General features: G+C 32.4%; 2 protein-coding genes across 3 annotated transcripts; both read right to left on the bottom strand.

The window, feature by feature from the left end:
• Window positions 1–13,309: 13,309 nt before the first annotated feature.
• Window positions 13,310–20,278, bottom strand: LOC112707870 (pantoate--beta-alanine ligase). 2 transcript variants are annotated; one of them, XM_025759877.3, is made up of 6 exons: window positions 19,974–20,278; window positions 18,291–18,410; window positions 15,630–16,272; window positions 14,894–15,007; window positions 14,621–14,752; window positions 13,310–13,737 (listed from the first exon to the last, which is right to left on the bottom strand). In XM_025759877.3, the coding sequence occupies exons 3-6, from the start codon at window positions 16,197–16,199 to the stop codon at window positions 13,603–13,605; spliced, it is 951 nt and encodes a 316-aa protein (XP_025615662.1). In that variant the 5' UTR covers window positions 16,200–16,272; window positions 18,291–18,410; window positions 19,974–20,278; the 3' UTR covers window positions 13,310–13,602. The 2 variants fall into 2 exon arrangements, with proteins under 2 accessions (XP_025615662.1, XP_072057626.1); XM_072201525.1 differs by lacking the exon at window positions 19,974–20,278 and adding an exon at window positions 19,627–19,796.
• A 4,546-nt stretch (window positions 20,279–24,824) lies between these two features.
• On the bottom strand, window positions 24,825–26,120 carry LOC112705437 (F-box/kelch-repeat protein At3g23880). Its single transcript, XM_025756268.1, has one exon. The coding sequence runs from the start codon at window positions 26,118–26,120 to the stop codon at window positions 24,825–24,827; it is 1,296 nt and encodes a 431-aa protein (XP_025612053.1).
• Window positions 26,121–26,789: the final 669 nt, after the last annotated feature.

Below are 26,789 nucleotides of genomic sequence, written 5' to 3'. Positions count from 1 at the left end.
TTATTTATTTGATTTTGAAAAAATAAAAAAAATTACAAAATTTTTTACTTAAAATTCGGATAGAATTTAATTTAGATTATGATGTTTTTAAATTTAAAATTTAAATGAAATATAATTCAGTTTTTAAAAATAACAATTTAAAATTTTCAAATTTAATTAGATTTGTCAAAGTTCTATCACTACTGTGTAAATACTTTAACAAATTAAATAAATTATAATCTTTTCAAAATTTATTTATTTTGTAACTCTAAGTAATTCCTTTTGCATTTTTTAGACTTTTATTAAGAAAATATGTATAAAAAAAGTTAAAATAGAGTTACAATTATAATAAAACTTCATAACTAAAATCTAATTTAATCAAATTTATATTTATAATCAAATAGATTTACAGTTATAAAAAGAATAAATAGTATATATACATATAGCACATGTTTTTGTATCCACATAAATATTTTTTGTATATATAAAACATCTTCTGTAAAAGATTATTTTATATTTTGTGATTAATATTAATAAAATTTGGAAAAAAATTAATACTATAAATTTTCATAAAAGAACTATATCTATTCATGCAATTTTCTATTAAAATTTTATCAATTGAAAAAACACTACTCACCAATATGCTACATATCAAAGTACACTAATAAAATTCATTTACTCTTTTTCCGCGTCCTTTTTTTTTTCCTTTAGAAGAAAGTTCATTTACTTTTGTATGTTTCAGAAATCGAGAACACCGGTGGGTTATCTCTTTTCCCATTAATTTAAGAAAATCAAAAAGAAGAAGAAAGGAAAAAGAAGAAGTTGGTTTCACACCACACCATGCGTCAAGCGTTTGCGTTTTTAATTTTACTATTTTTAGTTTTTTTTTACTAGTGTCCGGTGTCTATTTACAGAAATTAATTTAATAATGGAGTAAAAGTGGTGTGATTCAAATATATAGGTGTATGGTGTGTTATACATAGATGTAGACTTACAAGTTTATAGATCTGTAAAATACAATACACATCTAGTAAAGAAGGAAAAAAATAAACTGATTGTTGCAAAATAGTAATCTGCCTTTTGCAGAGAGGTGTTGTTAATTTTATAATTAGATTTTTTTAGTATAAAATATATTAGAATTAGTTGTATATTTTTTTACAAATTAAAATTATTCACAATTAAAAATTTAATTAAATTTTTTTCACAAAAATAGAATATAATATTATTGATTGTAAGAATTAAGCAACAAATATGAGATGGTCCAACTTTGGACAATACAATAAAAAAAAAACAAAATAAAATGGGACATTCTCTCATTACGTACTTTAAAACAACTGAGACTAAGAATCCAATAGTTGCTTCATTAATATAGTGTCTTTGCAGCAAATTTCTCTTCCATCTTATTTCTGCTATGGAGAAAATTTCAAAAGGAGAGAAGCTCTTGTCTACGAAAATCTTCATATTACACACTTTCTAGATTTGTCAAAGGATGAAGGTTGCATTTGCTATTTTTTTTGTTTTCTCCCTCTTCTCCCATCATCCTTCCACTCACATGCACCCACCATTTTTAGAATATATCGTCATCTCCTACTATTTCTGATGGTTGGATCCTTGCCAAACATCATACTTGTCTTGATTGAGAGCATGAGGCCAAGTAATGGGTCACCGATTTAGAAGAATTTGGGTATCTAGGGCATTGTGGCGAAGCTGTTGGAAATTGGCGGTTTAAATTCAACTACACTGGAAGACCATTGTGAAGAACACGCCAGAGAAAATTTTTATCTTTGAGAGGGCATTGGATCTTCCAAAGAGCTCTCCACATTTGTTTCTATTAACAAATTTCTGGTAGTGATTTCGGTGGATCGTGGAACATTCTGTTAACAAATTTTTTACTTTTTAGCACTTTGTCCAATAGCGAGTGAGGTCAAGAGATGATTCTCTAGCCTTGTTTTTCTAGCATAGCTAGGTTAAAGGTTTTTAAATCCTTGAAATTTAATCCCCCCCTGAGTTTGAGGTCTACAGATTATATCCCAACCAATTTAGTATTGTATTCTTTCATTCTCCTTTTGTCCCTACCAGAATCTCATTATCATACGCTGTATGTCCTCTATAAGAATCCCAAGCAGCTTGAAACACCCCAATATTTATATCGGAATGGCAATGACTATGACTTTAATCAATATTTCTCTATCTACCGCTAGCTGATAAGGGAGATTTTTTTCAATGCTGTAATTTCTTCGCCACCCAATCCTTAATATAATTAAAGGTTGCCTTCTTCGATCTCTGTATCACTGAAGGCAGACCCAAGTACTTATCTTGGTTCCCAACATGGGAAATATTAAGAATATCAGATAAAGTATCTTGGGTTTCAAGAATAGTATTTTTACTGAAAAATAAGGATCACTTTTATAGATTAACCACTTATCCACTCACTTCATCACTATAAGATTATAGAATTTGGGCTATGTTAGCACATACTTGGGGTGTTGCCTTACTGAATATAATTGAGTTATCTGCAAAAATTATATGAGTAATGTAAGGACATTTGTAGTTCAAACGTATTCCAGTGATCTCATTCTTCTGTTCTCCTCTATAGAGCAGATGGGAGAGTCCCTCTACACAGAATAAAAATAGATAGGGAGAAAGGGGATCGTCTTGTCACAATCCCCTACATGGCTTAAAATAACCATGAGGTTGTCCTTTCACAGCAACAGAGTAGGAAACAGATCGTTACACATTCCTTCATCTACTCCACCCACCTTCTACAAAAAACCCAATTTTTTAATAATAGCCCAAACGAATTTTCATTCAACCCGGTCATAAGCTTTACTCATATCTACTTTCAACGCTAGTTCTTCATCCCCAAACCTCTTATTCTTCAAGAAGTGCATAAATTTATGAGCAATCAATACATTATCACTAATAAGCCAGCCCTTTATAAACACATTTTGATTATCACTAATGATTCTGTTCATAGTATGTTGTAATCTATGCACCAGAATTTTAGAGATAATTTTATAAAAAATAGTACTAAGACTAATAGGCCTCACCTGGTTCATCTTGCTAATGTTGGGAACTTTAGAAATTAAACATATGTGCGTATGATTGAAGGCTCTGAGCATCTTTTCTCCCTCAAAGAAGCTATGAACAGCATTGAGAACATCCCTTTTAATAGTGTTCCAGAAAAACTGCTAGAATTTTGTAGTGAATCCGTCCTCTTCAGGTGTCGAGAGAGGATTAATAGAAAAAATCGCATCTTTGATTTCTTGATCCGAAACTGGTCTAGTTAGAATTTGATTGGTATTATTATCTACCCTTCTATTCAACCCCTCTAGCTCCTTAGTCGGTTCTTTTGGGTTAGAAGTAGTAAATAGGTTTTAAAAATATTGCTACGCAATACTAGCTATTTGTTCTGCATTAGTACCAACCTCACCCAAATCACTTTTCAGCCTGTGCAATTTGTTTTTGCTGCTCTGCATACGAAATTTGGCATGAAAGAACTTTGTGTTCTTATCACCCCAATGAAACCATTGCACCCTGGCCTTTCCTTTCCAAAATCTTTCTTCCTTCTCATATTCATCTTCTAGTTTCTCCTCTAAGATCCAAATCATAGTGGTGTCAGACTCCGCACCTTTATCCTTCTCTACATTCAGCTTTGAGGTTAATTAAGCAATGTTTTTTTTGAGTTAGTAGACGAATTTTTCTGCCATGCAACCAAATTGTGTTTACATTGTTTAAGCTTGCTGAACAATATAAACATCGGAGAACTTTCAACCTCCATATGCCATGAATTTACCACCACATGACTAGCTTCTTTGCTGTCACACTATCTTTCCTGGAATCTGAACCTCCTCTTTGTTTTAAATCCTGCTCTATTCAAAGAAATCAGAAGCAGTCTATGATTAAATCCTGTGTCATCTAAGTGCACAACTGAGCTATTTGGGTAATTTTGTTTTCACTGAATGGAGGCCAAATATCTATCCAATCTCTCTCTAATAAAGTTAACTTCTACCTGTTTATTACTCCAAGTGAACATACTACCTTCATATCCAAGATTAATCAGGCTGCCTCCATTAATAAAGTCTTGAAAAGCTTGAATAGAAGATATAGATTTTATTCTTCCTCCTTTTTTTTCACTAAAGGCTGATATAGCGTTAAAATCACCAGTAATCAAAATATTTTCTCCAGCTGTTTCTAGTATATTTAAGATCTGATTATATTGAATGTTTCGTTGGGCCTCCTTTTTATGCAAATGTATTCCAAAAATCTCCAAACTTCTGTTCTGCACATTGTCTCTCCATGTGAAATGAATAAAAAAATTAATATGCTGAATAATATTAATATCTTCATCGTCCTTCTATATTAATACTAGCCCTCCCGCTATTCCTCTTAGTTCAACACAATAAAATCTCTAAGAACCAACTTTTCTACCTTATTTTTCCACAACAAAGTAGTATTTTTGGTCTCGTATAAGAATACCACTTCGTGGGAATGGGTCCTACATAACCCTTTGATGCTATGAACTGTCAGGAGTTTTTTTAAACACCGGGAGTTTCACATCATCATCTTCATGGGCCTTGGGGTGCCGCTTTTGGGATGGCACCCTAAAGCTCTTCAGAATAAAATTCAGTAGATGAAATAGAGTCTTATTCCTTAAAATACTCATCTTGCTGCTCCGAATTTCGCTTAACACCAACAATCTTACTCCTACCTTTGTCACTTCCATATTTCTCACCAAATGTTTAATTTTTGGTTGTTTACTACTTCTTTTAATACCTCTCTCCGTGCTGCCTATGTAAAACACCCTTACTTTTTCTATCTGAATCAAACCCTTCATACCTCCTGAAACCGGTTCTGATATAGTGTATGGAATAATGTTTTGGTTTTTCAGCGGATTTGAATTATGATACTGAGCTGATGGTTTTAAAATGTTAGTTTGGTTTAGGTGTATTTGAGAATTTGATGGATTATGAATACAGTTGGGGTAATGGTCATTGAATGATAGGTTAAAAAGGGTTTTTAGAAGGCTTATTCGTGTAGGTTTATTGTGAGGTTGAGAGAAGCTTGTTTCCTTTCCACGTGGATTTGGGTGTGAATTGTAAGAACCCGATTTTTGGTAAACAGACTTTTTTGATTTTTTTTAATTTATTTTGCAAAATCTCGAACCACGGTCCAATAAGAAATAGTAAGGCTGACCTAACGGTAATAAAAAAATGAAAATTAAAGAAAAAGAAAAAATAAAAAATAAAATGGAAAAAGGTCATTAATAAGGTCAAAATTGACCTTATGATGGTAATTAATCTCCTAAGCCAAGTTTGACTAGTAAATAATAAATATTAGCTTACTATTAGTTTATTTTTCTCACTAGAGACTTTTTGAGTCGGGAATCCACTTTTAGTGACGGTTTTGCGTGCGTCGAGAAAAACTATAGTAACCGAAAACCTCAGAATCAATGGTCAAAATAATTTCTACCCAACTAAATATGTCTTAAGATTTATATTAGTCATCCATTCATGATTTAATCCTTTAATAATAAATATTAGTCATTAATTATTTTACCACACGGTAAAATTTACTCCGAACTGAATTTCTGACTAATATTCTGCAAACGACCCCTAGAGACTCAAAATCTTCTTACTTGCCACCCAAGTAACTTGTCTCTCCTTCTCAGTCTCTGGGCCAAGACTATCTCTGCCTTTCACCTCTCTCTGCTCTGTTTTTAACCTCAAGTAACTAACTGCGGTTAACTCTAGATAAGCTCGACACGCAAGCGTTGACCAGGCTTTCTCGTTTTCACGCCCCTTATTCATTGAAGCCCAGCTTTGGCTACAAAAATTTCAGCCACTTTTACCACCATAAATTCAGTAAGACTTTGATTTTTTATTTAAGGAAGCATTGGCCACAAAATTCACAAAATACTTTACACATTTTTACACTCTTTCGACCGAATTCTTGAGAGGGAAAGACAGAAAATTCTTGCACTTGTTCTCTGTGCTGCAGTCCCTATTACAACTCTTCTTCCATTGTTCTTCATGTGTTTTTCAAGGACTCAAACCATACAAGCACAAACTGTTGCCTGTTTTCGCTAATCCTTGTGTTTATACCGAAATTTTGGCTAGGTAAACCCCTGTTCTTTCTCCTTTTCTTTTTTATTTTTAAAACATTAGATATGATGAATTCCTACTCTCCTTTATATATAGATAACTCCTCTTGATGTACCCATGGATCACGCCTAAGGAGTTAGAGAGATTCGATCTCAAAGCGGTTGAATTTCGACATTTTTGCGACACTTTAGGCCAAAAACGAAACTCACCACCATCACATGTGTTTCTGACATTGTGTGTATGTTTTCTAGTGTGTGAAAGGTTTACTAAATGAATTACATAAGAAGTAAGCGTTAGGATTAGTTAGAATATGTTTGTGCTTATTTTCGGTGTTTATATGAGCCACTTTTTGGTAATTTTGTGCTTGATTCTTAATTTTGAAAATTTAGTGATGCTTCTCTTATTTTGGACTGTTATTTGAGTGATATATGAAGTTATTTACCTCTGGAAAGCACTTGAGGTTTAAGTTTCATGCCTTAAAAGTCACTAAAAGTGGATAAAAATAAAAAACTGCACCCCTGAAACTCAGCCATTAAATGATCATGAAAGGCACATGTATAAGGGTTAAAAAGAGATTAGAAAACTGATTTTAATCTTATGAAACAAAGGTGTAAAGTAAAAAGGGTGTTATGGTCATTTTTGGATAAAAAGAGGGTTAAAAATGTACTTTAATTGAAAGATAAGTAAAATTCTGAACTTAGAGTCATCAAATATAAATTAGTAATTATATAAATTAATTGGGTCAAAATTATAATTACAATAAAGTTTCGGGCCTAAATAAAAATTTTAGTAAAGGTTAGAAGTAAAACGATAAAAAGCGGTAACTAGAATAAGTAAGTAAATTAATAAAGGGTAAAATAATCTTTTAGGTTCCTAAGGGTAGAATTGGTATTAATTAAAGTTATTATAGATAATTTGGTCATAAAAAAATATTATGATTAAACCGGTAACATTTTGACGTTAAATCAAGTTAAACAATAAAATTAGAGTACTTAAGGGGCATATTAGTAATTTAAGATATAAAGTCAAAATATAGAAAATTATTAATTAACTTAATGGAAGGTAAAAAGGTCTTTTAGTAAAAATATGAAAGGAGAATGATAAAGTAATAACACTAGTGGTGAAAGCGTCACTAAAAGCCTAAAGAAAACGGTAAAAGAGAAGTCACGTACAAAATGGAAAAGTTAAAAATATATAAAAGTACTAAAGTAAAATAGTAAATGTGACAAAGGTCGAGATTTAAAGAGCAGAGACCAGGCACAAGTTTTATTTAAAAAGAAGGGGAGAGAGAAGTCCCTTAGAGATAAAGTTTATTGAGATGTGCCGCGAAAAAAGAATTGTAAACCCTAAGGTGCTAGAAGTTGTCTAGAGGCGGGTATTACCCACTAACTGCTAAAACTATGTTTTCCCTTTGTGCGTATATTATGGTGTCAAGTTTTGCGACGATTGCCTGTTGTCACGGACTGGTGGTATGCTTAACCACATCGACATGTATGCACGGACGGACACAATTGGGAAACCATATTTAGGACTCGGTAACGTCGGGTTGCGGGTAGTCAACCGACGCATGAGCTCATGGCCTGCATAGGACCAGGCATGCATCATACTTGGTTGCTGCATTATCTATATTTGTGATTGCTTATTTGTGTCTGTGATTGTGTTTTATCCATGCTTCTTGTATTTTGTGCTCGTTTACTATTCTGCTATATACTTATACTTGTACTTGTTTGTGTGACTTACCGACCTAACTGTAGAAGCCTTAGACTTAGACTGCGGAACCCCTTAGATTTTCCTGTGTAGTACCCTGTTGGGAACTTTAGGTTCTCACCCCTTACTTCCCCGTTATGCAGATGCAAACCAGCGAGATTTTCTTTGAGTTTTCAACCTTGGGACTAGCGAGCAGCAGTAGCATTACCGGAGAGTGAGAGTGACTTCTTTTACTTTCACACAGCACTTCTGTGTTTCTTTAGCTACCAGGGATCAATGATCAGCAGTAGTTATAATACTAGTAGTAGTAGTAATAGTAGTAATAGTAGTAGTAGTCTTTGCCCTCGCTCAGTATATAGTTTTAGAGGGCTAGGTGCTTTTGCAAATATCTATAAAAACAAGTTAGAACGGGTCCTAAAATAGGGTGACTCTTGTGAGTCGAAGCCTGTTAGTATAAATATGGAGTCCGTAAATATTTTCATGAATAAGCAACGATGTAATACGGTGTGAATTATGATGTACTAAACGAGTCTTCGGGCATTTATGATTTGTTTTTATGTATTTTATATACTTCATGTAGATATTATCTATCTAATTATTACCTATTCTATTATATCTATATATCTGACACGCGGTCTCGATTAGCACTACAGGCTCATATGTATATATTTAATATAATGTCTGGAGTCTCTAGAAAAAGCCGTGTAGTAGCACCTGGCGGCTAGCATTGGTCATGACGTGCTAGAATCTGGGTCGTTACATGAATTCTCCTTTTGCTCTTCCAATCTCCACCCGATCTAATCTGCTTTCAGCTTTATACTCCACCTCTCTCTAATATCCTGTTGATTGTCAGACAATTCCAGGCACTCTCCGCAGTTTCTTGTTTCGTGCCCAATATAACTTGGGTGAACGCAGATCGGATCGGATATAGCCAAAATTTTGATCCGATTTGCACTAAAATCATCGGATCTAATATCCGCAGTTTTTAAGCTTGGATCCGATTCGATCTGATCTGCACATTTGCGGATCAGATATTGGATATCGGATATATCCGCAAAACACAAAAAATATTATTAAAATCTTATTTTTATTAAAAAAATATGAATAAAATTTATTTTTTCTATTCTTTTAAATATGTTTACTCTTAAAATAATATTAAACATACTTTTCTTAAATAATAAATTAAAATAATACAACATATATAATAATTATTAGTTGAAATAAAACATAAAAAAATATTTACTTATTTATTTCTTTATTTTTGTAGATACGCGGATATGCGGATACCTACTCAAAATTTGCAATATGATCCGATAGTCTTGCGGATCGAATCTATATCCGCAATTTTCGAATTGGATTCAGGTAAACATCGCGGATATGCGGATCGAATCCGATCCATGAACATACCCCTAAATATAACCACAAAAACCACAAATGATCCCCAATTTTTCATACTTCAACATAATTTCAAAAACTGCATTATCCGAATTAGCTACTTTTATTGATTGACGTAGTGTTTTAGTCACATCCATATTAACCCTTATTTTCATAATATGGTCCTCCTTGCCTCTCATGGCAAATTTATCAGCCTCCTCCATTATCTCCTCCAATTTTTGACCAATCCTCCGAACTGCTGTTATTGTTTTACAAAATTCAGGCAATCCCCACATTTGGATCCATACTGGAATTCGAGTAAAGTCTTTCTGGTCCACTTTCATACCTAGCTGCCATCTTCTAAGGTGAATCATATAAATTCTTAAACGGCCCTGGAGATCTCCTTTCCACCCTTATCACATATGCTTTCTTAAAAAAGAAAAATTAGAATATATTTTTTCCATACACTTTGACTCTAAATCCCTCATGTTGATTCCAGATCATTTCGAAGCCTCCCTTCATTGTCCTTCCGCTAAACTCTCTATCCGCCATTAACCTCCCTATTGAGTTTTTAGAGCACATTTCGACTCTTTCTCTCACATTCGTTCTCCACCTCCAATGCTACAATCTCCTCCTCTTCTGTTCCAAATAAATTTGGATTCTGTATAACTCTAATATCAGGACTTAAGTGATGTAATAGGAAGGAGTTATGAAAGAGAATTATAATATTAAAGAATGATAAAATTTTACTGTTCATTCATAATGTTTGAAAAAAGTCTGAACTCTTAGTGATTAAGATCACAAAGAAAGAATAGAATTAAAAATTAGGATTCACAAAAAACTCTATCAGGGTCACAAAAAATCTTAACACAACAAATTTAACTAGATCTTTGATCGTATAAATTTTGGGAGAAATATTTTGTTAATTTTAATGTTTTTATATGAAAAAGACCTAATTACAAAATTAAAAATAATTTAAAAATCTAATTAAAAAATATAGAGACTTAATTAAAATTTTGATAAAATTATAAAAAGCAACAAAATAATTAAATATTTAAAAAATTAAAACGCAATTTTGACCTACTACATACATCTACATCCAAAAAGTTTGTAATTATTAATTGGTGGCCGTATCTAGATATCTCAAATTGAGATTGTTATTAACAAACATTATTTATGAAGTCAACTCATCTAAAAAATAATTAAAAAATTCACCACTAAATTATTTAATGAATGATACATTTATTAGTTTAATTGTGAATATATATATTTTACGGTCTCACACTCTCACTTTAGATTTACTCCTTAAATAATAGTAATAATAAATAAAATTAAATTTCTACATACTATTATGTGTAAAATATTTTATAAAAATATTATGTATATACAAAAAATCAGTTACTATTTATTTATATATAAATATACTTTTTGTTTTAATATTTTTAATTGATATTTTATATTTTAATATTAATTTATACGAATGATTGAATTGATAACTAATTTTTTAATTATGGTTGTATAATTGATTTTTTAACATGCATACATATAATCATATACTGCTATATGTAAACAAAAATGTAGTTAAAATATAACTTGCACAACTGTTTTCATATTTATTGTGCTCTGCTTTTATGTATGTAAAGGAAAAAATTATGCTTCAAAAAAAAGTAAAGAGTATAAGGCTCTTTGAAAATTAAATTGCTATTATTAAAGATTAAAAAATAAGAGAAAGGAAAGGTAAAACACTCTCTCTAAATTCTAAATTTTAAAATTAAATCCTAATTAAATTTTAATTTCTAATTCTTAAATTTTAACCATGTATATAAAAGATAATAAATGAAAAATAAATTTATTTAATTAACAAAAAATACATTATTTATTACTTAGTAAAATATATTAAGAATAAGCCGTGGTATTATATATATATATATATATATATATATATATATATATATATATTCTTTTCTTTTTTTTAGCAATGATAATAAAATTAAAATTATTTAGCAAATAATGAAGATCAAGAACTAAATATCATATACAAAATTACCATTTCAAATAGAATACATAAAAGATTAATTATTATTAAAGTATAGAGTACTCATCAATCAATCGCTTACCGCCTTTGCTAGCAAGGGTGTTGAGTTGAAGTTATATATTACATTATGAACATTCCTCCGATTTCATGAAATATAAAGTTTAGAATCTTAAATTTTACTTGTTTTTAGTAGTCAACTCTTGCCTAGAGCCACAAATACAATCCGCAAAAGGAGAGAATCAATTAAGTTGATATATAGTAGCACCAAGCTAGCTAAGGAAATTCAAATTTTATCTCAATTATTCGTTGGCATACAGCAAACAAAGATATTCTCATTTCAATAGTTTATTTATGAATCAACGTACAATATTTTATTTATGAATCAATGTTTTGTCATATGTGTATAGGTAAACTTTTCGTTATTTACAGGAATTTGACGTTTATTTTCTATTTCTCATTATAAAAAATTTTTTTAAAGGTGAAAATTCATCTATAATTATCTTTATATAAAGTTGATATTTAAAAATTATTAGATAATTTAATAAGTTTGACTAAATTATTATCTAATAATTTTAATTATTAATTTTACATAAAATAATTGTACGTAATTTTTTACTTTATTTTAATCCCAAAATAATGTAAAAATAATATTAAGAAAGTAAGTTGTTATTATATATGTATAAAAGAACAGATATATCTGTTGTATATAATAGGAATTAGAAAGAGTTTGCTATACTTTTTTTTAAAATGGCCTTTATTATTATATATATCAATAAAGTATTTTTTATTATTTTAAAATTTGAATTCAAAATTTATTAATTAGCATATAAAGCATTTATTATATTTTAATTTTAATATTTTAGTATTTATAAATATGAAGCATATAGGAGATAAAAGAATATATATTATAAACAAATAAATGTACGTCCTAGAAAGGTAACTAGCCATAATATAATGTTTCTAGGTAGGCTAAGTGTATCTTAATAATAATATGACCGCTATCTCGGAACTGTGTGAAAATATTTAAAAATAGTGTTTGTCGGGCATCTTCATTCAGCGGTTTAAAATTAAAACTATTAAATAACGTTGTAGCAGATATTCTCCATGCTAAATGACACAAGTTCAGACACTACTGTTGAAGTATTTATATTTTATTTTTAAGGTTCATGAAGGTTGACGTTACTCATATACGTTGCGGTTGATGCTTAAACTAAATTAAATTAATTAAGTCGGTGTTCTAGTTCGTTCTCTAGGGTTGAAACTCGAAAAAGTTGTGGAACAGTGACTTGATAAAGTTATTACGCGTTGTTGCTGTGATGCGACCATAGGAATAAGATGATATATTATTCTACATTATTGAATAACTTAATAAATAAAATCCAACAAGAACAACTAAAAACAATTATATATATAATAAATTATTGACTAAAGACAAATCTTTAAATAAAATTTAAATATACAACGAATTAGTTATTCATCTATTGAATTTCGGATACTGTCTTAAAAAAAAAAAATTGAACTTATAGAAAAAAAATTTGAAAAAAAGAAATGATATATAGAACTAATGCATCGAGAAAGGACCTGAACAAAATTATTAAATTATAGTATTGAGCAATACTAGAGGGTCACTAAATTCATTATCTTTTTTTGGTGTCTATTCATTATCTTTGAAATATTTGAAATTTCGGGAGAGACTTATCTCAAAATATAACATGCGTGATTTTTGATATTCTAAAAATAATAATCAAATGATACAATCAAAATTTATATATAACCATTGTCCTCACTTTGTTACACCTTTTTCTTTGCTTTTTCAAATAAATGCATTTTTTTTTACTTTAAATAAATAAATAAATAAGGCAGCCCGTTTAGGTTTAGTGATTTCAAACTGGCCCAAAATGCAAATGAAGTCTTGCCGGACAAAGTAGATCCGTGTATTATAATATCTAAATCAAAAGTTGTCCAATCCATCCGACAAAAAATAAAATTAAGCGGATCGACCCATTTTAACAGCCCTGATAGGTGTGCATCGAACGTAGAAAAGTATGTTGATCCTAGTAGCCATGTGATATGAGGTGCTAGAAAATTTTGCATAAACAAAGCTTACCCATTAAAGAAAGAAAACAAAAAGTCAAACACTTGTATAACATTCCCGACAATTGTCATTTACAAATTCTCTTTTGCAAATGATACTTTTTCATTTTTTTTCTTTCTATAGTTTATGACTTTATTACACTATTGTCACGGAGAATAACCATCGGTGTGTTCTATTATTATCAGCCAACTAACAAAATAAACCTACCAGTAATGAAGAGTAATTCATACCAAGAAAGAGGGGAAAAAAGGTGGTGTATCATTGCATTGTGCATGAGAGATAAGATGAGACATGGTAGCTTAACTATATCATTTCCTCACATCCATTTTTAAGTTAATTTCCATGTTGTCTATAAGTCTCACTTTCCCAAACCATGCTGCAACACACAAGACAACAGGGCCATTGATAAACTCCACTTTCTCCAAATTCTCTTGATCAACAATCTGCAGAAAAAATGCATCTATCTAGTTAGCATGCATTGTCAATGTCTTTTCACTATTCTCTCTATTTCTTGAGACAAAAGTGTCTTTTCAATGTTCTTAATTGATTCTTTGGAAGCCACAGTATACACTATCCCCAAAGAAACTTAGGCATTACCCTAGTGTTTGGATCATGCATGGACAGAGACAGAGATTGCGAAGACCCCAAAAAAACAAAAACTAATTTTGTATCCTATTTGGTATTTGGTAGTAGTGAGGGACGGCGAAAGAAAACAAGAGACTTTTGCAATAGTGTCCATTGTCCCTATTTTCTGAAGATACAGAAAATAATAGATTCTTTTAAGACAGAAAGGCAAAATCCCAAAAGTTGAAATGTGATTACACCAACGGCATGACTCTAGAAAATTGTGTTGATGATGGATCTTGCTGCTAACTGAAATTGGTGCATAAAAAAGAAAAACAACATTTTGAGTTGCATGGATATTCTTTCAATTTACGTTACTCCCTCTATCTATGTATAGTGCAAAGACTTCTGTTCTCTCAAAAACTTTTTTATATTAAAAATTTGTCCAACATTGTTATTTATAATAATAATTATAACCATAATCATGTTAAATCATCCAATGAACTCTCAGGACCATCCATAGAAAGAATAAGGACAACAGCAATGAAAGCAAATCAAATTTCCCTGACCAATTATACAATTAGGATATCTTTAGCAATAATCATATTGCACATCACTTATAAATATCTAATAATATATTGACTGAGACTGAATGTTTTTGAAGATGAATATGTAATTAAACTATAGACTGCCTGCGCATTCAACAAAGTTTATGTGATTATCTCATTAAATAATCCAAATTAATTGAACACAAGAACTCACCTCAACATAATCAATCTGTCCACCAGCCTCAGTAATACATTGGATCACTAAGTTTCTCAACTTCTCAGAATGCACCTGACCATCTGCTGCTGCTGATTTAGCTTTTAACAAAGATTTATTTATAGATAGTGCCTGCAACGGATTGAAGAGAAAAAGGGGGGGGGGGGGGGGGTGTTAGTTATAGGTATTAGGAGAACAATATTAACAATTTTATAAGGTGTAGTGAAGTTAGAAATCTCAAGGATGACATATCTGAATAAAATAAAATCATACATTTTGCCTGTCTTTCATTGAAAGGCGCACATTACGCGAACTCATTGCCAAGCCATCATCCTCACGGGTTATTTCAGAACCAACAATTTTAATGGAAAAATCAAGATCTCGAACCTACAAGAAATTAATCAGTCAGTGTGTAAGAAGTATGAATCAACATCCAATTATAGCAACGAGTACAGCATCAAACCAATCTAGCAGACAATATTTTCTTCAATACTGTTTAACCACCCAAATCAAAATGCTATAATTCACTTAGTAGAAATTATCAGCTGAGACAAGGAAAAACTTTCTTCAAGCATTGGCATCACTCTCATGAAAAATGATTTTAGATCCCTGCTTACTAACAAAGTTTGTCTGTCTAAACAAAATAACAAAGTGATATGATTACTCATTCAAATCAGATAATTCCCAATGCATGCAAAACATGAAAACCACTGTCAACCCATGTATTGGGTAAAGAACAACAATAAAACTTATCTTAGAGATGAGACCAGCTACATGTATACCAGGCAACTAAATAAAATAAAACACAATTAAATTCTCAATAGTTGGGTATCTAATAAGCAGTCATCATTGCAGTCCATCTACTTTGTAGCAGGAACAGATATCAACACTATTGTTAATCACTTAAAATATGTCTAACAGAGTCTAATAATATAATTAAAATCTGTAGGTGTGTGTGTGTAAAATCAGGAAAAAATTAAAATTAACGGAACTTTCAACATATTATTACCATTCTTTGAATAATTCGCCACTGCTGATAATCTTTTTTTCCAAAGACAGCTACATCAGGCTCCACTATATTAAATAACTTGGTCACAATGGTAGCAACACCTCTAAAAAAAATAGGTCTGCTATTTCCACAAAGACCCTTTTGAAGATTTTCAACCCTAACCCAAGTTTCATGCCCAAATCCACCTTGATCAACACAAGACACCGTTTTGTCACTCTCAATTGCAACATTACTATTCCTCTTATCATTTCCATAGTCATACAAATTGTGGGGATGGAAGACAACATCAACACCACCAGGAACAGACATAAGCTTTCGGATATCACCATCAAAGTCAGAAGGGTATGTGGAAAGGTCTTCATTTGGTGAAAATTGCCCTGGGTTTACATAGATTGATACAGCTATAACATTGGCATGCTTGTGAGCTTCTCTGACAAGAGTAAGGTGGCCCTCATGAAGGTAGCCCATGGTAGGCACAAGTCCGATGACCTTGCCCTGGCATCTCATGGCCCTTGACCATTTCCTCATCTCGTCCTTGTTAGAGATCACCAGTGGCTCTTTGGGTGCCATCGGATGGCGGTTTGGAAGCAGCCTCGGAGTGATTTGCTAATTATCTCAATTAGGTGTGTATTTTCCCCTGTTTCTGAAAAAGATCAGAGTTTTCAAGTCAAAATGAAGAAAAAGCATTGGGATGAATGTAAAGATGCTGGAGTCATTCCAATGCCTAGACATTCTCATATGTTCCTGGAGTTGTTAGAGATCTAAATAGTTTAGATATATCGCTTAGATAGAATTTTTGTGTCAAAATAATCCTCTCGTTACAAGCTAGCTTTTTGTGATTAACTTAATACATGCAAAATTTCTGGTCTTGTTGGTAGGTGTAGCAACCGGACATGCCCCCTTGGCCCACCATAGCCCGCCACTAAACAGCGGGCAGGCCTGCCCGACCTAAAATAACAGCATGGAAATTCTACCCTGCCCTCTGATTTTTGAGGGGTTGGCTTGCTCTAAAGGAGCTTTTCAATTTTTTTTTCAAATTTGGAAAATTTTGAAAAAAAAAAAAGGTTATTGTTATCAGGTTAGTTAAAATGAAAATAAATTTCAAAACCTAATAAGAAATACTTGATAAAAGTGTCATTGTACTTGTACCATACCATGCAATTTCTAAGGTGCAGACCCAAGCAACCTCAGGTAACCCATCATCTTTTCCAACTCATTTATTTAAAAATTTATTATCACAAATAATTACGTGCCTATACATTGCTCAGATTTATAACTTTTTATTGCAGATGGATGCTCATGGCCGACGGCCAAAAATCCGCTATAGAATTATGACAGATGGCATTATGGGAAATGACGGAAATGGCGGGTTACCTAAAAAGTTACATGTATGGGCAAAAAAAAAAAAACATGCAGAAAAATTGCATACGTAATAAATTATAATATCTAATCAATTTAAACAATTTCCTACTCATAAGGCATGCAATTAATTCAGCAAATTCAACATATAAACATAACATCTAGTCATAACACACCAAAAAACATAAACATAGGACTTAGAGAGAATTAGAGTCGGGGGCTGTTGGTTGTCTTGAAGTAGACATAATGAATCTATGTAAATTGAAATAAAAGATAGAAAAAGAGAGGTAAAGGAGGATGGAAGAAGAGAGATTTATAGCACTGAAACATTGAAACAGGGGAAAGAAAAAGGGAATACGAAGCAGGAACAGACAAATAGAAATGAACCAGAGGCGAGCAGCGGCTTCGGTTCGACAGAACGGCAGGGAGGGACGACGGAGAAGGAGGAAGTGGAGCTGGACAGTGGTGCCTGGCACGCTTCCGGTGGTTATTCCGGCAGCAGTGCAGCCCAGAGCAGAGAGGAAGAGATAGAAGAGAGTTTTGGGACCATTAGAGGGGAAGAAGCTGTTTTCTGAAGAAAGGAGGCTGAGGAAGGTGAGTTGTTGCATTTAGGGTTTCCTAAATTATCACAATAACCCTCAAATTTTAACCAAATTCCCAAACACGTGCTAGGTTTTTACCAACTACTCGAGTTTGGCCAGCTACACTTTCTTTGCCCTTCACATGTGCTATGTTCCAGCTGCATTATGAAGGCTAATGCTTGAAATGGCACCCCAAATGTTGAAATATCCTAACCTACCTACATTCAAATACCCAAATTTTTTTTCTATAAAAGGGAGTCCTTTAAGCTGAGAAGGGAGAAAAACAACATTTAAGAGCACACATTGTGTAATCTTTGTTAGAAGAGTGTGAGAGAAATCCAGACAGTTTTGTTGAATCATTGCTAGACCATATCAAGTAATGAATCTTATAACTCATTGTTTGCATTTTTATTACCACCTATTCATCATCACCAATATCTCCTACAAACACTCCATTGTCACTCACATTCCCAACATGTACTAAGCACAGCAGAGCAATCTATTTTAGTGACAAGAGCATAACAAATGACAAATCATTATGTTATGCACATTCCAAGTGAACAGAAACTTGGTTTTCCTAATTGGTTAACATCAATAAATCAACAAGATTCGATTATGCAATTTAAAATACCATTTCCGTTTTCCTCAAGCATAGACAGAATAGGAGTTCACTAATAAGGTAGATTTCTAGCACAAACAAAAAGATTTTTTTTTCTCTTACCTATAGTTTTTTTAGAGTGCAAAATTCTTAGCACTATATTTGTATTTCTGTAGCATTTCCCACGTTCTCCACAGCATCACCATGCCCATTAATATCCATTTGATCAATTGCAATGGCAACCTAAACATATATATATACCAGAATAAGAGAAAAAGTTAGTACTTGTGGTGAATATTGCTTACTTTCAATAGTTCGCAAACATAACTAATCCCAACCTAAGGCAAACGAAGATCCAACTTTCAATCTCTATTTGCAATAAATTCAACAAAAAATTCCAGATATCAAATCGGGAACGAAATAAATAAAACAAAAAAGTAATTAAAAATGATTCAACTATTTCAATCATTTATTTGAAAGGGAAACCTAATTGAGGGGAGTAAAGAGACGGATCAAGTAGCATATGCTAGAATCAACTTGGAGTACTTACAGGATCAGAAAATTCAACTCATGACTAAAAGATATATTTCAAGATCTAATGCTCATAACTAGACATCACCATCATCCCTATCTATTACCTTTTTATTATTTAGCAACATGATATATATATATATCTTTTAGTCAGCACAATTTGTTTTTGGATGCCCTTTATCTCATCAAGTATATCTCAACCTTTCTTTCTTCCTTTTTTTTCCTTAACTCATTGTCTCATTTTCTTCCTCAACATCATTTGATTGTAAACCATTATTTTGTAATCCAAAATGGGACCAGAGTGAATCCAGAGATTATGTTTCTTCTTCTCAACTTTTTCAATAATGAATAATAATATTCACCGCGTTCTAATATATATTGCAATTAATAAAATTAATATAGACAATAATAGAAGACAGGAATATGGTTGGTTTAACAAGCAGTCATAAATAGCATAGCCATAAAGGAGTCAATTTACATGAACAAAAGATAAATCAGAAGATGGTCTAGTGAACCTAAATGGCAAGCAAAACAGAAGCAAACTAAGGCATTTATCCTTCCATTTGTCTTTAATTGAATTCAAATGACAAGCAAATCAGAAGCAAATTAAGGCTCCAGAATGTCAATTACTTCATTCTGTCACAAAGCAGCAAGGTTTAATCATACACAAGCAAATAAAGGCTCTATTTGGACAGAACAAATCACAAATACTAAAGAGCTCCTGCCTAATTGAATCAAGCTTAATCACAAACTGTATTTTCATCTCATAAAGAGGCAAAACCGTAACTAATCTAATAAAAAAGAGAGATGAACAAAGAAATTTAAAAATTCAACTAAACCAAATTCTTAACAGATAAGTCATCAATAATCAATTAATCGGAAATCAAGATATCGAAAGAAGCAAAGAAAAGTAGAAGAAGAAACAAACCAATAATGCCCATTCCATTAGGGAAATTCTAATGCCAGAGTTTTAACATTCCAGAAAACGACACAACACACCATACAAAATACCATAGTTTATAAATAAATAAACTTAATTTACAGAAGAAGAGAAAAAAAAATAACGAATATTTCGATAAAATAAAATAAGAGACCCAAATCTACGTTCCAGAAAAGAAATGACGACTAACAGGCTACTTTTGTTTTTGTGGAAAGGTCAGATCATGACATTAAGACAGAGACAATATAACAGAGACATTAAAAATTATTTTTTGGATATTATATTTGGATATAATATACAAGACACTATAAAACATGAAGAACGAGAACGCATACCTAAGTTTCTGAAGGAGGCGGTGTCCTTTGCGGTGCCGGCAGCAGAGTTTGGAGGTTGCTGGTGGATAGAAAATGATGGTAGTTGGTTGGTGAATTAGAGAAGAGGGTAGCAGATGGTTAGCGCGGAAGAAATTGGAACAAACATGGAGTGCTTCATCTTCTTCGTTCTGAAGATGATAGGTTATGGATCAAAGAGTAGGAGGTTTTTGTGTTTTGAGGGAAAGAAGAACAGAGAGTAGATGACAGGAGATGAAGAGATGCTTCCGGTAAATGCTAAACGACGTAGTTTGAGTCAAGGCCTCCAAATGATTAAAACGGTGTCGTTTTAATGTGTGATAATTTGTCACTTAACATTTTTCTTGACAAAATATTGACAGAATTTGTTAATTGATGAAAGGACAAACACAAATAATTTTAAATTTTTTATGAATTAATTTAATTAAAAAATTATTCGGTAACAAATTTGATAAATAATTATTTTTAAAGACTAATTTTAATTAAATTTTTAAAAACTTAACAAAAATTAAAAAATTAGAATATTTTATTATTTAAAATTTATTTTTTATAAGTATAATTTTAATTTTGTTTATTCATTAAAATACTTGCGACCGTCGGCAGAAACACAAAAGATAAATGAAAAAAATTGGTGCTTTTTACCTGCTTGCTATTAAAAATAAGAACAAATTACATTACTTGTTTTTTTTTTTTTTTAATCAAAGAGCTAAACACAAGACGCTATATAAAGCATATTAAGAGAAGAGAAATTGAAAATAAACAACAAAATCAGTATGTCATTTTTAATTTCTCATGTTATATCTGGTATTGACATAGTAATCAATCACAATTCCATTTCTGGTAGTTTCTGAATGAGAAAATTTTTCAATAACAAAATAAAATAAATTTTTATTTTTTTAAACATAATTTTTGGACTTTAGTTTTTAAAATACGATATTTTTTTTAAAATACGAACTCTATAAAAATTGACAAGTTTGTCTAATTCCGACGAACTCTATAAATTTTGTAGAGGTCGCCTAACTCCCAGGAACTTCCTTTTAAATTTTTTGAATTTTGCATTTTTAATCTATTATCATCATTTTCAAATAGTATATAGATCTACAAACAGTATATAAGAGTACACAAAAATACATGGACAACAAGCATGTCTCGTAGTATGCCCTAAGTATTATATTTGTCTACCTTTACAAAGCGAACCCGACAACTATCTTGAAATCATCTATGAGTCCTACTGAGAAATTCACAAAACCCTTTCAAGAACCAAGAGTCATCTCAATCCTTTTTGCTACTCCCTTAAGAAGTTCACCTTTGGTATTCACGAGTTTGAATCAGTCATTCCTTTCAGTGATCTTCAACTCAAGCCTCTTTACTTCATCAAGCGTAATAAAATTGTGTGTAACACCAGTGTCGAGTATAGCCATAATAAATTTTTTATTGATAAAGGTTTTGACATGCATCAAGCATTTCTTTTCTACAGGACTTTACCTCTTTACCCTTCACAACATTTATGAGTTGGACAGATCCAACAAATTCAGTCACTTGTGATTGAATCTCTCGTTTTTTGGCGATAGATGCCAAAATCTCTAGTTTGGGATAGTACTTCATTTGGTGTAGTCTCTTGTACATGAAGCATCCTCATTTGGACACGAAAGCTAAGCTTTCTTCTTTTTTCCTTACTCTTTTTTTGAAGAGTACTTTTCTTTTTTCTTGGTTGAGAAACTCTTCTCCTTGCCTCCTCCACCTTTAGTAGAATTAGACTTGGAAGAAGACTTGGGTTTAGAGTATCCTCGATGACACTCGGTGAGCGATTCAACCACCAAAACGGATTCATCGACATTATTAACATTTCTTCTTTGTAGTTTTTGCTTTGCCCAAAGGTTAGAGTCCATCAATGAAAAAGAACAATGTTTCCTCTCATATTAAGTTGGGGATTTGAATAATAAGAGTAATGAACTCTTTTACGTAGTCGCTAATCGTACTATTGTGCTTCAATTCCCTCAATTTCTTCCTTACTTCACAGACCACATTTTTAGGAAATAATTGTCTTTTCAACTCCCGTTTGAAATCTTTCCATGTGCCTATGTTTCAAGTACCATCCTTCATATTTTCACATCTTTTCTTCACCACAAAGTAGCATTATCAGAAAGGTAGAGAGCTGCAGTGGGGCGTACCTTTATTGCTTCTTCGACCACCCCTTGACCTACAAAGTACCTCTCCATTTGTCATTGGAAGTTCTCCACCTCTCAAGCATCCCTCACGCCCTTGAACTCCTTTGTCTTTGGGAGATCAATCTTTGTCATCTCCCTTACAATGGTTGGTCGAGATTTTGCCTCATCGAACCAAACTCAAACTTTCTCAAATAGTTTCAAGGAATTCTCAAGTTTCTTTTCAATTTGGAGCATGCTTTCTTTGAAAACATCTAGTTCTTCCAATACGTGAATCTCGAGAGTCTCTATATCGTATTCTATCCTTTGGAAGCGCTCATCCATAGAGGATAGAACATTCTCCAATATCGAAACTTTCTCTTCTAAGAAATTAGAGTTCTTACCTCTAGACTCATTTGAAGAGTGTACCTTCTTGTTTCCCCATTGAGAAGGAATAGTATCCCTTCCCTTTTGAGACTCAACATGCTCTATGGCTACACTAGAAGCCATACCCACAAACTACTTGTGCTCCCTCTTAAATCTTGCTATGATGCCTCTTAAATCTTGCTATGATGCCAAATTGTCACGGAATTGGATATACTCCAACGCTATCGTATCGGCACTCAGATTTACTCAACCTCTTGAGTTAAAACCAAGTCAGCTTAACCCTCAACATTTAGCAAGAAAACTAAGAACATGAGAAAGAAAACTTTGGTGGAAAGAACACTTTATTACTCAAGTGTTTGTTACAAATGATTCACTCACTCAAACTTTAACTCTCACCCATATTTATAACTATCCACCTCCTCAATGGATTGTTAAAATTAAATCTAATCAATGGTCTAGATTGATTATCTAGAACCTTCACTACAAATATACATCCTACTACATTTCTCTAAATACTTAAAGATTATTCCATATTATTCTTCATATTTTTATACATCCACACTCTTTTAGAATACTCTACGACCTTTCAGAATTTTTTAGAATCTTCTAGAGTATTTTAGAACCTTTTAAGATATTTTAAAACATTATGAAACCGTCTAAAACATTTTCAAACATTCCAAAAAATCATACAGACATCCTTAAATTTAATCTTTTAAAATTTTGCGTGACAAGACTCATAGAATCCACTTCAAAAATTCCAAAATATAAGAAAAAAAATCGAATAGCTATGATAGAATATGAAGACCAGTAAAAAGAAAAAAAAAACAAAACATAATCACCATTATCAAATACATCACCAGGTATTGAAAACACAAAATACAAATATATGATACAGAAAAAATTATAGATCAACAAAATAAAAAAACAACTAAACAAAATAATGAAAACAAAAACTCAGCACACGACAAAATAAGTTCAAAAATCATGGCACATACCAAGAAATGCAGCCTAGGAAGGCGAATAAGATGAGACAGAACAAAAAAAGGGGACCATCGAACAGGTCAAAGAAAGAAGAACTGTTTAACCACGACATGCAACCATAGAGAACCGGAAAGACCCAAAAGCCAATTTGGAATTTGAGAGGCAGAAGAAATCAAGAACAGATACGGAGAGTGATTCGTGAATTTTATTTACATTTATTTACATTGAACAAACCATTCTCAATTGAAAATAACAATGGTCAATAACACATGTACTGGGGGATATGTGGAATAAAATAAAAGCAACACTACTCAATAACACATATATTGACAAACTGGATCTGCTTGGATAGGTTGAATAAAAGCAGAAAGATTGGAAACATCAATTTTCAGCAAAACGTGCATTGAAAACATGGGCAGAATAAAATAAAAAAAAATAAAAAATACCAGGGAATAAAATGTTTAAAAAACTCATGAACGAAGGAGGAGATATCACATTAGCAGTCAAACCACCGGGTTTAAAGATTTAACTTATGATTATAATGATTATGATTATGATTTAATTTGAATTACCACCTCACTCCACATAGGAAATCAGGGATGAAAACATAAGTTAAAAGAGAGGTTGGATCAAACTATAAAACAGACGATGAAAACATCTTTTTATCCTTAAACTTCCATATATTTATAGTCCAAACTTTAATGAAATTAAGTGCAATCTTGTCTTCTTTTTTTATTATTTTTATACAGCAACCCATAATTTAACAATAACATAAGCACCTACAACTTGAAATGCAGTATTTGAACAGATCATGATCAGCATTCACCACTATTTAATGAGTATTGTTACACCTTGGCATCGGATTCAAATCAATAGCCTCTGTATAATGCTTCAAAACCTCATGATACTTTTGCACCTTGAAGATTCCATTTCTTATAAAGAGACCTTTCTCTAAATAGCCTTATCATAAAAAAATATTATACATTGCTTATAATGAGTTTAAAAAGAATGGGGTGTGGGGAGGAAGAAATTGGAAAGCTAAAAAAAGCTGATTGTTACATCAACAACAAATATTCCTTCTAATTTATTTTTTTTAAATTCAGCTTTTTTGTCTTAAACCGAATACAATTTCTTATCAGTGCACAAATTAAAGTGCAAAAAGAATTATTTGACAAGAACAGGAAGAAGAACAAACAAAATTATGTTAAAGCAGTAAATTGCAATTGAAAAATACACATAGTAGTGAGATAAATAAATTCGATAACATTAATAACCAAGTTGGTAGTGTTAGAAAGGCTTCACCAAGAGGAGGCGCAAACAGGCTTTAAGAGTCAACAGGCTTGGGTTTGGGTTTGATGAGGCGCAGCATTTTGGATGAATTGCTATGAAGACCATTTGGTGAAACTAAGCTTTCATGGTAGATACAAGCCATCCTATACTTGACATATTTATCAAAAACAGGATTGTTCTTCATGCCGGAGCCGTCAATTTCACGAAAATCTACGCTCTCATCATTTAAGTTACACAAAACTATGCCGAAAGATGGACACAATGCCAAAAGAACATCACTTTCCGAGATGTAAAGAGGTTGTAAACAACGAAAAGGATCTGAATAAGTGAAATTTTCATCGACCGGAATCACTGCCAATTTAATCCAAGATTGAGCATCTCCGTATTCTTTCATCTGCCACACAATCCACTTGTATACAATACACTTGAATGTATTCTTATGCTCATAACAAACAGAAAGGCAGTTTCTCAAGACACACAAGTGAGTTAACCTTTTAAAATGAGGATCTAAAGCTATTTTACCTTCAGGTAGAGGAAAATGACCGTAAATCTCTTTACCCAAGTCAAAATAAAGAACCACGTCATTAACAATCCAATTAAGAGTGCATAATCTGCTACTACCAAAAAATTCCCCTTCCCTATTAACATCCCAACAAGGGTCGTCACTTGGGATATCATCAATTTTTCTCCAGGACGAAGTTGGCCCAATTGTATAAATTCTGGTACTAGACTCAAAACGAGATGGCCGCCCTTCCGTCCTTATAGATGCAAAAATTTTGTAACTGTCACTGAGATGATCGTAACCAAAGCCACAAAAGCGGACTTCGCCGCTGATTTCCGGAGATTCAAATGTGAATCCGGTACAGGGGTTCCACAAGATGGCATGCATGTATTTGAAGGCATGTGCATCAACCAAACATAACAATCCATTGCAAGAACCAATGAATCCGTAGTAGCGTTTTTCCGTGAAGCAATCGCCTTGATTAGATTTGGGAGGATTGTCCAAGATTGAGTGTACGGAGAGAAGTCCGATACTGCCGCATCTGACGTCATTTCTGTAGGCCCCAGTGAAATAAGCAATTTGTGGCGTATTCAAAGTTGGATCAAGTAAGCATGAACGACGAAGGTGGTTGCAGGTGAAGTCGGGGGAGGAGATTAGGTTTCTCCATGAACTGCACACGCTCCTTAAGGAAACAAGCGTCCTTGCCGGAAGCCTCAGAAAGATTTCTATTATCGTCTCTTTCGGAAGGTCTGTTAACAGCCGCGTTCTTGGCGTGGGACAACTGACCATTTCCAGCCGTCTCGATGCTTTTTCCTCCGCAATCCGCATATCGTCACCCCTAGCCGCTCAGTTTCAATTTGAATTTATGTTGCAACTTGCTAGATCGATCCATCTATTCTATGCTATTTATATGTAGGTTTTACTTCATTAGCATCTCCATGGGCCCTTTTGGCAGGCTTTTCAATTCAATGGAATCCAAATTGCTAATCCATATTAGATATAGTTTTGTTTTACATACAATTGCATAAATTAAGATAGGATACAACTTTTTCTAAATCGATCAATTAAATATAAACAGCAGAGTAGTTTTATACCGTGGTGCATGTGATAATAAATATAATAACTAGAAGGGAAAAAAAAAAACTAAAATAACTATTATATTATTAAAATGTTTTTTAAGAAAAAAACTTAACTTGATTCCTTTTTTAAGGAATAACTTCCCTTGCAAAGCTCAAGGCGTGAAATTTGCTGGCAAGGTGCTCTTGCTGAAACTACGCCTGCTAAAGCGGTATGAATGATTCTGCTTGTGAAACAAACATTTTAATTGCTCTCTCTTGACTTTTGTGTTGTTCTTCCCTCTCTAATTTAAACTTTTATGTGTACTCAATATACATGATTTTATTTTTAGCATAGATTATATTGCTTAAGCTGTTCATCGTTCAATTTGCGCCATTAATCCTTGGAGATGATGTAGTTGTTGTGCTACTAATAATCTCA

Source organism: Arachis hypogaea, chromosome 8 (assembly GCF_003086295.3).
Source record: "Arachis hypogaea cultivar Tifrunner chromosome 8, arahy.Tifrunner.gnm2.J5K5, whole genome shotgun sequence".
In the NCBI taxonomy this organism is placed as follows: Eukaryota; Viridiplantae; Streptophyta; class Magnoliopsida; order Fabales; family Fabaceae; genus Arachis; species Arachis hypogaea.
This window is presented reverse-complemented; position numbering and strand designations above follow the sequence as displayed.